This window comes from Corvus kubaryi, unplaced genomic scaffold (assembly GCF_017639235.1).
Source record: "Corvus kubaryi isolate FWS band 111438036 unplaced genomic scaffold, C.kubaryi_AGA036_p1.0 37357, whole genome shotgun sequence".
In the NCBI taxonomy this organism is placed as follows: domain Eukaryota; kingdom Metazoa; phylum Chordata; class Aves; order Passeriformes; family Corvidae; genus Corvus; species Corvus kubaryi.
Window position 1 is genome coordinate 13,069,691 of NW_024581117.1, and position 14,669 is coordinate 13,084,359.

The window sequence follows — 14,669 nt, forward strand, 5'->3', positions numbered from 1 at the left end:
CACAAATACATACAATTTAAAGTTTACAACTGGTTCATGCTTTAAAATCATTAAGTATAATAACTGATTAAAGTTTTAATAAGAAAATATGTCAAAACAGCAAAAATTATGGTGGATTCTTAATAGGAAATAACTGAATCCATCAATCATAGAATGACTTAATTGAACAATCAGGTGTGATTACAAGACAAACAAGAAAAGCTGAAAAAGAGCACCTGATCCCATGACCTTTACTACTACAAAGGAATAGCAAAAGCACTCTTTTCTCAGCTACAGAATAGACAGCACACCCCTTAGCATAGGCAAGGAAACATTTTTTGCCTTCTCTCTTTCTCAGTTGATACCAGATTAGAAAAACAGCTGTCCTACCATATACTGCTTTTGACTCAGAACACATAGGATGCTTTTCTATAACTTTGTACAAATATACATCTCTATACATTTCTCAGTTCCTATGAACTGAGAAAAAATGGTAAAAAGATGAAACTGTTCTTTTCCTAACCCCCTCCACCCTCCCAAGGAAAAGTACCCTCAAGGTAAAAAGACCAAAAATACTGGAGGTTTTTGCTGTGGCAATAAAAAGCCTGAACCCTCATGGAAGGCAGCTGTTAGAGGTTAAACAGACGTGTTTAATTCAGACAAGTACTCTGGAATTTCCCCACAATAATAATTTAAGAAATATAGCTACATTCTTCCAAGACAGAAGCAAAACTGATGGAGTCAAGCATGCATTGTACTTTGAATCTCCACCTAATTCAAAGTGAGGAGCACCTCCTATGCAAACTTTATTATGTGAACAGGTTATTCCCCAGGTTACACACTCAGACATTGAAACAGGAATGGCTCAACTAGAATCAAAGACAGCAAAAACAAACACGTATCTTTCTCTGACCCCCAGTTCTCATTTTTCTTCCTCTTTTTCCCAGTGATGACAGGCTAACAGAGAGAAGGAAATATACATCCACCCAGTAGTCTTCCATACGAGTAAATACAAAAAAAAATCAAGTGTTTATTGGAAGTCTGCATGAAGGCACAGATGAGCTTGATTACAGACACATTGTAACAATTACAAATATATGTAAACACCTTGAGATATACAAAAAAGCAATAATACAGCTAGTACAGGAATAAAATGTAACCTGCTAAAGAAAAAAAATTCTTTATATCTGAGGTTCCTACAATAAGCTCTGATCCACACCAACACAGTGTAACGCTCTTAAAGTCACCACCTGGATTCATGCTCAACAAATCTGCACTCTGGCCACTGTTTGATCCAAATTCAAACAGGCTTCCTTCCCTAGGATCAGAAAAACATAGGAACAACCAGCTAGACACCCAACCAACCTATAATGAGGCTTCATCGATTCTCTAAATATACAAGAGCAATCACCAAGGTACTGAAATTAAATATAAGTTTCAGAAAAGCTCAAGGATGCTTGTTCCACTTGCATTTGAGGAAATTGCTGTATTTCTGCAGGAAAGGAACAGTCTACAGCTGTCAGGTGATTTTTTTCTTCCTCCACAGGAGGCTTAGATTTCATCTGAAACACCTGCCAAAACAAAAGTCAGCAATCACAAACTAAAGTGCCTTGGACAGCTTAGGTTTTACCACTAGAATAAAACATCTCAGTTTATAGATACAGCATTAAGTTTTATCATGAGAAAACCCACCTTTGCACATAGAAGACTACTTCCAATATCTCTGTGGAAAGGGGAAATGCTTTTTGTGGTTTTTTGTTGTTGTTGTATTTTAATTAGATACCAATGCCATGAACTTAAAGAACTGCAACACAGCATTTTTTCAAAGGAAATCACACCAAAAAAAAGGCCTCCCAAAAATAGTTTTAGTACAGGCAATCCCCGGGCCTAGGCAAGGAGCACTCTGAGCAGCAATTTACTACAGGGATACAATTTTCACAAACTCAACCCTCAGCCATCTGTCCTAACTCTTCACTCCTCCTCTACAAAAGCTTTATAATCCCTGGAGCCCCACTCCAGCGAGGAAAGGCTCCCACCCAGGTACTACATGCAGAACGAAACCTAACACAGCTACAACATTTCTGCTGACCCTGTGGCCACATTATCCCAACTGAAAGATGAGGTAGTACTTTTCTTTGGAGCCCAACTAGTGGAACAGGCACAAGCACTCGTCTCCCTAAAGTAGCAGCAGCTGTCTGTAATCAGCACCAAACTCCACAGTTTATCTCCTCTTCAGGATACACCTCTAATCCCAAACCAGCTGCTTAGAAAAATAAATCATTATATGAGCACACACTCCCACTTTAACTGCATCGTAAAGGCCACGGTCTGGCATATTCAGTGACTTCCTCCTGTCTACAAGTGGCATTGACTCAACCTCTGCTTGTACTGGGACTAATGGTTGTAACCCAAAAGGAACATGAAGGATCCTGAGTACTTATTATAGTGAGATGTGGAATTCTAAATAATCTAAAATTTTAAGAACCTTAATCCAAATAAAAAACCAAAACCCTGGGAGAGGAATTCAGCTTCTCAGGGAACTGAGGAAACCAGATTGTCTCTATGGATATAGTCCATTTGGTATTTAGGGGCTCTGTTTACCCTCTCTTCAAGACAAGAGATCTTTCCTCTCAAGGAGGTTGTTGTAACATATGCATGTATTATAGTTTTATAGCTTACACGCATAAACCTTCTGGTTTCTTATGAGATGGCTTGAACTGGAGAAATATGCTCTGCATAGTCCATGCTCTGTAGACTCCCAAGGATCAAAAAGAAATAGACTGCCATGACTGAAAAAAAAGGAAACATCAGAAAGAGTTGAACAGCATTAGAACTTGTACTGCTTGTAAAACTAAGCATTAGGATCAGAAAAAACAGTGTAAAATTTAATCAAGGTCCCTGGCTGCATCCTCTTAGTAAGCAAAAATCGATACTGAGGATGAGAGACTGTGTTTCTTTGACTGACAAACTACTCAAGGCTTTTATTTGTCTCCATGATCAGTTTCCATTTATTTAACAAAATATACAGAGTCCATATACTCTCCTGTCAGAGGTGCAACTCGCACAGATCCCGGGAAGCATTCTCTCATTTTCATTGCTTCCAAGACTGCATTTTTCATTCAGCTGAAGTGCATAGGGATTCCACCCAGGCAGCTGGATTCCTAAATGAAAACATTTTAACAGAAAAGGAATCCTGTTCTGCTCAGCTCCAGTACAGTGATTGCCAACAGAAAAGCACTAACACTTTCTGGAAGAACTCTTGATGTACTTTCTGCCCTTGGGAATATGCTCTCAGAAGAGTACATGAAATTAAAAGAGTCTTATCTGGCTTTTGGCTGCAAGACTATCTCCAAACAGTCCCACATCTTCCTCCAAAGAACTTCCGTGGAACAAATCGTGGCTAAAGTAAACTCTTAATGTTCTACAGAGTATCAGCTGCATTCCAGTGTCCAAGCCAGATCCCTTGAGAGAAAATACAAAAAGAAAGCTGCTTGATTGTCAGAGAGGAAAGCACTGGTGAAACAGCTAAAAGGTAGATTTTTTTTCTTTTTTTAATCTTTAGCTGTAAAGGGGTACGCTCACAAAATGCTCCACACACAGCTAAAAATTGCTTCTGTGGCCCTACACAACTAGTGACAATGCAGTGTGCAACTGAGAGGCATTAGTGATGAAAAGGATGACAGAAACCCACCCAGGTGCTTCTGAGAGAAACAAAGCACTTAAGCCCTCATAGTGAGCTGGACCTCACTGTCAAGTGAGTTTCTCCAGTCTATAGATCTGATAAAATCACAGCTGCAGAATCATAATTCATGACTATCATTCACAAGGAAAACTGAAAATTCATTTACATTTATTAGGAGATGGTTGTGCACAATTTCTCATCTTATTCAAAAAGTCTACAAATAGAGTTTAACACTTCTGATTGCAAGCAAACGTTTGTTCAACGTTCTCAGTTCGGTAAGGCCAACTTAGCGCCTTGTTACACTTTCAAGGTTTAGTATACATTTGTCAGTTCTTTACTTTCTTCTGGTAACAGTCCCACTGGAACAGTAAGGAGAGTTCTCTAAGACACTTTATAACAGCAGCTGAACTTGGGTTACGCAAATTCAGTTTTGGAATATGCTTCAAATGTAAATTATTCTAGGCAATTTTTCATTTTGAGATCTTAAAACACTGTCAAAGGCTCTTCCCTTTCCACTCACGTTTGTGCTACCACCACCATGAGATTGCCCTCTGTAGAGCCGTACATCCAAGGATCTCAAAGCACTTCAGAAAAGAGGGCACAATTTCAAATTCTGGGATACTTGAGCTGGAATCCTGCTTAATAAAGAATATATTTTTTTCTTCGTCTTATGTTTACAAAAGGACAAGCATCAAACTGAGCTGATCCTGTCTTGACCTTAGTCCCACCTCGGACTACCTGTCACTTTCTCCCACACAATCCTATCACTGATTCAGGAGCTCTGTTTAATTATAATGCTCACAGCGGAGTTTCCTCTACGGAAAGCTGAGCATCTGCTATGGTCAATTATTTTCAAATGGAAGCACCGGTCAAATTTTAGGTCTGCCACAATCTTGAGAATCACTTGACTAGAGAGTCACTACCATAATTAATGTAATTTGATAATGCACTTGATCCCATATTGGTTTAAGAAGTGTAATAGACTATATATGCATTTCTCTAAATTCTCTCAGAGCTGAAACTACATAACTACAGTGAAGAAATTCTAATTTTGCCTTAAGCAGAACATTTTACAACATTATTTTAACTTACAACTTTGATTTAGAGCACTATTTTCATAAAGATTTTCAGTTTGCAATTCTGACTGAATAGGTGAGCGGCAAAAATGACAATATATGTACAAGTGTTAGTATACTACCAGAATGCTGTACTTCCTTCTTAAAAATGTCCTTAATAAAGCATTAGGCATGTCAAACAAACTTTTGTAAACAAAAGATAAATTACTCATGTTCTGCTCTGATTATAGCCAGATACATATTCTCATAAAATAAACATTCTCTTGTCATTTTCCATGGCCCACATATCCATATATATGAGGTAAACCATTTAAAATTATCAATAATATATAAACCTCAGGAAAAATGTAACCGAGTAAGATGTCAATATCAAGAAGTGACACTTTGTTCCACTGCAAAGTGAAACCAATTTATTTGTACTAAATGAATGGAAAGAATGTATTCAGAATACATTTCTTTATACATTGTACCGGCTTAGGCTGCTAAATAAGCATTCATTAGTGCCATGTTGTGCTACTTTCTTGTACTCTGTTTCTACCAAGCAATACAAAGTTTTGGCTGTTACGCCAATATACTCCTCTATGCTCATCTCATTTTCTAACAGACTTTTGAACATTTAAAATACCTGTTCAAACTTTGCTTCAGGGGAATCACAATGAATATATTTTAACAAGAAAGAAATTATCATCAGTTGTTCTCTACAATCACATTGCCTTCTGCAGCAAAAAAATCCAAGAGCACACACTTGAATCAGCTCTCAGTAACCTGTGGGCAGGACCACACTTCCCAACAGTCACTGTGACAGGGCACACGGTATGGGCAGCTTACAGGTTAACAGAAATGTCAAGTGACATCATCAAATCTTAAGGGCCACGAATTGTACATTCCACAGACTCCAATAAGCCAGTTCCCTCAGTGTAAAGTCCTGACTGTACCATACATTTGAGGTGCTTCTAAACAGGAGAAATATGGATGTGTCCTCTGTGAATTAATCTTATTTGCTATGTAATACCATAGAGTTGGTGTCTTGGGCACTGATTAGGGTGTCTGACTCACTTTTGCACTAGAAGCTGATATTTTAAATGACTGAAACATAGTGCTGATTTTCCATAAGCTTGGTAAACAACATAATATTTCAGAATTTATGATGTAGCCCATCGTGCCTTTCATTTTCTGCAAATTGTCATGAAAAAATATAAAAAGGTATCCCTTTAATTTTACAAACCTAAAAGCCAGGAAAATGAAGCTTTGGAGCCAAGCAAAACGACATAATGCCGTATTACCAAACAGAGTAGCAAATGTTCCAGCCAGAGAATGGACATACATGTAGTTCAAGTAAACACTGATGGAAAACTTTGTTAAGTTAGTGTTGTAGACCCACAACACTGGCTGCATTTTATACAAACGTTTACAACACAATTAACAGTGAAGCCTATATAACCTCAGTGCAAATAAGTCAAATCCAAATATGCCAAGTAAGCCTTTGGCTTTTAGTAAACTGCTCCGTGTTATGAGTCCACTTCTGACATAGAGACTGCTGAGCACATGCACTAAGGCTGAGAGGAGGGATGCACTGAATGTTGAAAATTGGCTGCCTGCGACGCTGCGGGTTGGCCCGGAGGTTGCACAGGAGGTGGAGGTGGTGGCGGAGGTGGCTGCACGGGGGTCTGCGTGTTTGGAGAAGGAGGAGGAGTGGGACGTTTAAATTTGTCGGGGCTGTTACTTCTTCGTGGTGAAGGCCTCTGCAGAACAAATATTGAAATTATGTTTAACACACTCCTCAACAATGTTAGGTGAAAGTCCTCTAATCTTGGCAAAGGACAAAAAAAAATCACACAAAAAAGTCTGAACAATTATGTGGGAAAAAGAAATTTCAAAACATTGCAGGAGTCACAATACAACTTCTACATAAAATAAATGTTCCTCTGAAATGGAGTAGCAAAGGAAAGGGGAAGTACTCTTGACATCAAAGAGAACATGCATTCCTTCCTGTTAGCTTGCAGGAAATGAGCACAAGACGTCCTGCAGATATGTTTACCCATGATGACCAGCAACCTAAAAAGAAATGAGATGCTGCAGGCACAGCACCTCCCAGCTGTGCCTGCCTAACCAGTAGGTGCTGATGAACCTTTAACTTCATGCTGCTGGCACATGAGGTTCAAGTATGTGGTACCTGAGCGTGGGTGGGAATGTTTTGAACATCAGACTCCACCCAGAAGCTCTAGCCCACACACTGGAGCAAAACCAAAGCATAATACAAGTTGCTCTTTGGAGAACAAAAAAATATTACAACCCTTTAAGCTGCAGGCATGAAGCATTTGCTAGAGAGACCCCCTGAACAGAAACCACAGATTTTCAACAAGTGGTACATTTAAACAGAAAGATTTAAACCCCACTTTATCTTTACAAATTGGGGGGCAGGAGGGGAAGGATGACCTTTAATGTTAACAATGCAAAAATATAAATTATACTGCACAACACTAACTTCTGCACTTTTGAAATAAAAACGCTTATTACTTACCAATCCAATTAGCATTAATCAAGAACCTCATGGCAAGACAAACCACCCACCCATAATTACTTATCAACCACAGGTGGTCAGCTCTGGGAAAAAGCATGATTACAGTTCTATACCAAATGTACTAAAGGTAAAGTCAAATTTATTCTGTAACGGAGATGAAAAATGAAGAGTCAAGAATGAAACTGCAGTTTAGTAAATCAAATATATTGTATCTATTTTTCTGAACAACTATGTACAATAGATTCAAGTTCTATGCAAAATCCAAGGGATTCTTGACAACTGACTGATGCCTCTGAAACACTTAATATCATTTATTGCATTTGCATGCATCTAATAATATAAGGGGACCTGGTATCAGCATTGAGACAAAGCCAAGAGCTGCTGGTCGACACCTTTCTCTGAACAATCAGTATTTTGTCGTGAAGATGAGCTTTTTCATGATGACTCAATTCATTTACAGTTGCAGAAAGAGTAGTATTTCACAGGGACCGAACAGAGCAAGTTCCTTGAAAAACTCATTTATAAAATTAGTTTCCATGTTTTCCAGAAGCATAAAGATCTTCCTGTGACTAACTCATGTGACACACAGCCACAGGCTGAACCCCGACCAGAATTCTACTTTCCTGCTGAGCTCCAGCTTCCTTTCTGTTCTACCTACCATTATAGTGTCCCCACCCACCTTTCCTCAGGGAGATTGTAACAATTACCATTGCACACTCACCTAAACCAGAAGCAGCTATATTTTACCATTGGACTAAAAATTCTATCAAAATACTCTTTTACATCTGAGAATGACAAATGTAAGCGGAAACCTTGAAGAATATTTACATACTACCATACCTGCCAAGAAAAATCAAAATGGTCTTGATACAACAACCATAAGGTATTTTGCCAAATGGTTAATATTTAAGCTCTGTTTGCTCAATAAACTCCACAAATATTTAGAAGAAACACGATGAAGCGGAAATGCATCAAACATCGCAGGTAAAAAGGAAATAAATTCAGTTGAAAGATATGAGAAATTGCCCTAACAAATGTTTATATTAACTTTCTTCTTTGCCAATGAGAATAGAAAATAAGAGTTAACTGCCTGTTACAGTGACATGATGGTAGCATTGTGTGTCATCCTGAAGAAAACCTGAGCTTGAAGCAACCTCAGATGACTCATCCGTCAGATGGTGGAGACTAGGAGAAAAATGAAAGCAATGTTTTTACTTCCTGGGATAGGCTTAGTAGCTTAGAACATCACTTTTCACACCCTGCCTGCTGATCCATAAGATGATACCTATTACTGTCCTTAAGATGATAATACATCCTATTCTTTTGCAGAAAACAAGGTTCTCCAAAAAGAATCAGTTTCTGAGGGGTGAAGAGGAAAATCAGGGTTGAAGAAAGCAGCAATAGATGTCTTGGAGTAAGGAGACAAAAACAAACATTTACAAAAATGTTTTGTAAAAAAGCTTAAGGAAAACCAATCATAACTTCCAAAAAACAAACTATATTGGTAACAAGTATTTACTATTTTAAATACTTACTGTAATACCATGGGATGGTCCCATATGTTGCACATGAAGGCCTGGGGAATTGTAGTAAGACATTCCAGCTCTAGTCAATGAAGTTGGTGGTGTGAAACCAACTGTGTGACTTGCATATGACAGACCTAAAATTGGTAAAACAAGGCAACATCAACATTCTCATTTGGTATTAGAAACTGAAGTGTGTGGGGTTTTTTTAGATTTTTTGGTTCTGAATCAGTGATAGTCTAAAAACTGGTAAATGCTGCAGGTTAGACATCTAGAAAATACTAATTGTACTGAGAAGTGTGATGCAAATTTATTTTCTTTTCCTGTAGCATACTACCATACATTTCAAACATACATTACACAGTGTTAAACATAACTTTTCACTTAAGATAAATGGTCTGAGGCTCCCACGGTAGCTTAGTTCTAGTTTGTAAGTATTTCTATTCAGCCTTCCACTTCTCCAGAGAGGAAATGGCTCCCTGAACTACATATAGTCTGAAGAAGCAAAGAGGTTGTGCCTGGAGAAGCCATCTAGCACTGGGCCACAACGAGGTTCCACAAAAAAACTGGATGTAGGTGGCTCCTCCAAGGCATACCAGATCTGCACTGAGGGTTCCTCCTTTTCAGCCTCAGCATTTTAAAGACCTTTGGGGATGGGAAATTAAAACACGCTGGGAAGGAAATGTTACTAACTGGACTAGGCTAGCAAATAACATTCAAAATTACAACTTGTTTTATCTACATTAAGGAAAGCCTATTATTCAAAACTGCAAATATCTAATTCTTTCATCTAAATATTCCCTTCCTGTAAGAACTCAATTATAAAAATGCAGAGTTCCCATATAGCTCTATTTAACCAAGGTAAACTGAAACAGCAACTGCCAAATGCTTCAAGTTCAGACCTTAAAGTGTATTGAACATTTCAAGTTTCTCAAAAGAGCACATTTTCCAAAACCTTTTGCTTCTTTCTGCTTTCTGACAAAAATATCATAAGGAAGGAGACAGGACTTTTCTCAGCTGTTTACAATTAGACTCAAGCAACTGCTTTGGAGAATAATGACTGAAAAACACTTCTGAAGGCATATTAAACTTTTATGACACCACACTGGATTTAACAGTTTTCACACTTCAACACTAAACCAATACAGAACAGTGTCCCTGCACCAACACCCAGCATCACCCCTGACTACACACATCTGTGTCTCTGCCTAAAAGAGATGAGACGAGATCTTGGGGAGAAAACAGACCAAGCCTCAGATCACTAATGAAGTCATACAGACTCCCCTTGCTTCTTTCAGTTCTGTTTGGTTCTGTTACAGCCTCAGTGTATGTCTGGTGCAAATTACGAGTTACTCCACTGGAATCCCTGCCACTACAAGAATAACAACAAAATTAATCTGCCTTTTGGCTACACAATCTAATTATCTGTAGAGCACACGTGTTATATGTAAGCACTTTTGTCAGCTAGCACAAGGATAGAAACAAGTCAATGTCCAGGGAAGTGACATGGCAGCCAGTCAAAGGTAAAAGCCTAGCAATAATGGGCAAAACAGAGCCACCTTTGTAACATGACAATTTTGAACTCCTTTGGGATAATCCAGCTCCACAAGCTTGACAAATGCAAGTCTACTTGGCAGCCAAATAAGCAAAAACAGAGCAGTGTGCATACATTCAGGGTAGCTCATCTCTGCAGCCCCAAACCTAGCTGCAAAGCACAGAACAGTTTATCTACACTGAAGACTAACTGGTAATTAGAACAACTAATCCCCAGCTGTCTAGGAGTAGCAGTAATTACACTATCTTCAAAGTTCCATGCACGGTGCTAAAAATCTCAGCAGTATCTCAGCTTCAAAGTCTTCAAAAGTAGCATGCCAAGCCATGCAGGCACAAAAGACTCTGGGATTCAGAAGCAAAAATCTGATCCATTAAACCTGACCAGCTATCCATATGAAACCATAGCATTTCTAACTGGTTACCAATTCTGTTTCCACAAAATCAAGGGACATAATTTCCCATATGAAACATGCCAAGTCATACAAATACCTGATGCAACATACAGCTGTTTTATTATTCTGTGCTGATACTTTTGACATCATCTTACTGTACTACTTTAGATACAAAATACTGTCAAAAATTATTTGTTTTCATCCATTACTGCATCCATATATCCCAGACAGCTCTACAAAATTCCCTATTGATCTCATTAGCTCTCTAACAAACTGCTGCTTCTATTTTTCTGAAGTCTGAAACTTCCCAACTACTGGTATTAATTAATCAGATGAAAAGGAGATTGATGCAGCTGCCTTTGCAGACGAGCTAGCCTGGAAGATCTACCACACCAGAATTTCCAAACTCATGAACTCTGTTAGAAATTATCATTTCAGCTGTGCTTCACAGTGTTTTCAGCATCCCCTGTCTGTGGGATAAAATTACCACTCTTGTATCGACTATTGATGGGAAGTAAAGTCCACAGGGAACAAGAAATGCGCTTCAGTCTCAGTGGAGGAATAAATTGACACAGTTCTGCACTGACACATCAGCATCTAAACAGGGTGCATGGCTAAGGAATGTAAGCTGCAAGCCTGTAAGTCAGCAGGTAATTTGTCCCACACAGAGCTGTAGTTATAACCCCGTGTGACTGCAGATCCAACCTGCAGTTGGATACTGTACTGTCATAAAGGCCGCACACACAGAACCACCAACGCCCAGTCCTTACTCCAGAGCAGCTGTTGGCCGACTACACTTCTGTACACACAGTTACAAGAAAGGGAAAAGAAAATATATATCATTTTCTTGGTAACACGCCTTGCAAAACACTGAAAGTCAAGTCATTTGGCTCATTTCAGAAAACTCATAGTCACACTGCTCATCTCTAGCATCAGAACACGGCTTACGGCCATAGCTGGTTTTCACACGTGCAACACCTGGGTGAAAACTATTTATAGTCCTTTGAGAAACCACAGTCAACCTTGAAAATTAAAGGATCTAAAGACATTTTATATGTTCTAGCAGACCTGTGTAATAAAATGTCTCATTCCCACCTTGTGTCAACACAGAGCACATCTCATCTGTCTGGCAGGTGATAGAGGTGGATGTGGGAAAGCCAGGCACGCTCCATTCAGTTCTTTATGTACAAGGTGTTTGTGAGCACCATGAAACACCCACTGCCAGCAACTTCTAATGAATGTCCAAGGGCAATTTTAAGGGATTTTAAATTTCAGTCAATAAATGTGTTAGTAACACAAATGCATTTCATCTGACCTAAAATATATTCAGTAATTAGAAACTCAGAAAAGCTTTGTCCTAAAATATATTCAGTAATTAGAAACTCAGAAAAGCTTTGTTTGCCTCTGTTATACAAAGTATGTGAGACAGAAATTCTTAATTTTGTAGTTATTGTTTAATAACAGAAAACAGTAGAAGTACAAAAGCCATTTCTCTACTGAAGAAAAATGAAAATTGACTTTTTTCCAACATGTTCAAGATAACACTTCTCTAAGAGGTTTTGACTCAGAGCACAATAGTAGTCTCATAACTAGTTCTTCCCAAACTCTAGAAATCCATTTAAATTATGTGTCCTGTTGTGCAACTTGTGTGGGAACAGAGGGGAAAAAAAAAGACAGCAAGAGAGAAAAAGAGAGCAAAAAAGAAATAAACTTCAAGTGACAGCTACTTAACTGATCTTCAATATCTGTCCACAGATCTGAAATACTGAATATCTGGTAACCATCCAAGAACATGCTGCACTAGAAGACACCTAAGGCAAAACTATTCTTGCATTTATGATGCAGGATTTTTTCTCCAAACTAGCTTTGAAAGGCTACTGACCTAAATATACTATAGGGCATGTTACTATGTGATGCATACAATAATTTTAGAAACTGGGTTAAATATTTACCAGGTGATATAGGTCTGCTAGAACTTGGTGAGGGTGTATAAGGGATAGGACTGGACACAGTGCGAGGTCTTAATCCTTGTGCAGACATCTCATTAAAATATCTAACAAAAAAAGGCAAAGAATAATTAGATCAAACCTTTTAAAATGTGCCATGTTTTAAATGTTTCACTGTGATTTTTTCAATTCCCATAAGAATCACATTAGGAAGCCATGACAGGAACTCTCGTCATTGCTGACACTGGCTTAACCTTCCATGAAAACAGCTGGACTTATCTTAGGCATTTGCAGTTAACACCATACGAGTTGCATATTATCGAATAGTACATATTAAGGTCAGATATAAACCATGTCATCCAATCTGACCCATTCTACATTCTTGCACTTCACACATCATTTCTACATTGAACTCAATAACTTGGCTGGCTGGAGTGTATCTTCCAGAAAGGCATTCAGCACTAATCTGAAATCCTGAAAAAGGGGGAAGAAATCATTAAAGTACTAATAATTTGTTCCAACAGCTGATCAGCCATAGCATTAAAAACATGTCCTGTTTCCTACTTGAACCCCTCTGGTCTCAACATTTAGGTATTTGCTCATCCTGTCTTTTGCCACTGGACTAAAGAGGCACTTTCAACCCAGGACTGTCTCACTAAAGGTACTTTTAGGCTGTGTTGCAAGACACCTCCCACTCTTGACTATGATAAACTGAACAGACCAGAAATTGAGGCAGAGCATTTTTCCCCACCTGTAATAATTTTAGTGATATTTATTTGTTCTTCATTCACTGACTGTAGTGAAGCTTCTTCACAAATATCCAGTGCTATATAAAAGGATAAAATAACAACAACTGCTCCTACTTGCCACTTACTGTTTTTATCTCAAAAGAGATTTTATGGGGTTTTTTTCCCCACAGCACTAGGCTGGCAGCCTCAGGTTGAGTTGCTCATGCACTCTCCACTTAGATTTTTCAGTCACTCTCTAGATTAGACACCCCCCTGCTCACCATGTGGCTGCAAATCAGTGCAGGTGGGTTTATATTATTAGATTCAGCTGTGTCTCTTTACTGGACACAGCAAAGCAGCAGGCAAAATTAGCTACCTAATAGCCCTTTGACTCTTACTTGTCTCCTCTTCTACCACTGTGTTCTCACAAGTTCTTAGTAGCTGCATTTAATTCCCCATCATAGAAAAAAACCAGTAACGTGGAACAGCATTAAAATTACTCCTATTTGATGGAGCTCACTACTTTGAGGTCTGTTCATAAACTATTTGAAACATATTTGGATACTGCATCTAGCTGCTTTTTAACCAGGATATGCAGAATTAACAAGCCACATGCCCTAGCACAGGCAGTACACTGTAATGATACCAAAGCTGGTTTGAATTTGGGTGGACCAGGTAATAAAAGTAGCTGCAATAGAGAACAACAGAAAACTAACAATTAAACTGAAAAACTAGGGTTTAAATAAATATACAAGTTTTTAAAGAGCTATCAGTGGCAAGGTTAGTGAAACTGAACTAAGCTACCTCTGCAACACACAGTAGCTTCCAATGCAGACCAGTGTGTGTGTTCCAGCAAGGCAGCATCCCTGTGATTTAATCCCCTTGTATTCTACACAAATAGAGCATCCCACTGCCTGGCTCAGGTGATGTGGAGCAGCAGCACACCATTACCATGCGTCCTGCTTTCAGGTATTACCCTGCTGCTCCGAAGAATAGGATGGAGGATTGAGAAGACAAAGCTACTGCTACTCTGGAGAAAGAGGCTTTGTGAGAGCTGTGTATTTTGCATTCAGGAAAGCATCTTCACCTACCCTCAGCTACATACAACAATTATCATCAGCTAACAGAATGCAACTGAAAGAAATGGGTATCTCATCCATCGCCACCATTATTTTTAGTAAGATGTAAGCTGACAAAAATTGACATTTAAAAATCATTATTGCAGATAGTTCCAAAAGTATTTTGTCTTCTCAGGCTAACCACTAATG

General features: G+C 38.6%; 1 protein-coding gene across 2 annotated transcripts in view; it reads right to left on the reverse strand.

Annotated features, from left to right (window-relative positions):
* Positions 1-979: 979 nt before the first annotated feature.
* CCDC6 (coiled-coil domain containing 6) overlaps positions 980-14,669 on the reverse strand; it is a 44,857-nt gene continuing 31,167 nt past the window's right edge. The window contains exons 7-9 of one of the 2 annotated variants that reach the window (XM_042033309.1): positions 12,680-12,780; positions 8,794-8,918; positions 980-6,479 (exon numbers count right to left, since the gene is read on the reverse strand). In XM_042033309.1, the coding sequence (XP_041889243.1) occupies positions 6,288-6,479; positions 8,794-8,918; positions 12,680-12,780 (418 nt within the window). In that variant the 3' untranslated portion in view covers positions 980-6,287. Of the gene's footprint in view, positions 8,444-8,793; positions 8,919-12,679; positions 12,781-14,669 lie in introns of both variants that reach the window. The other variant, XM_042033310.1, reaches the window with a different exon arrangement.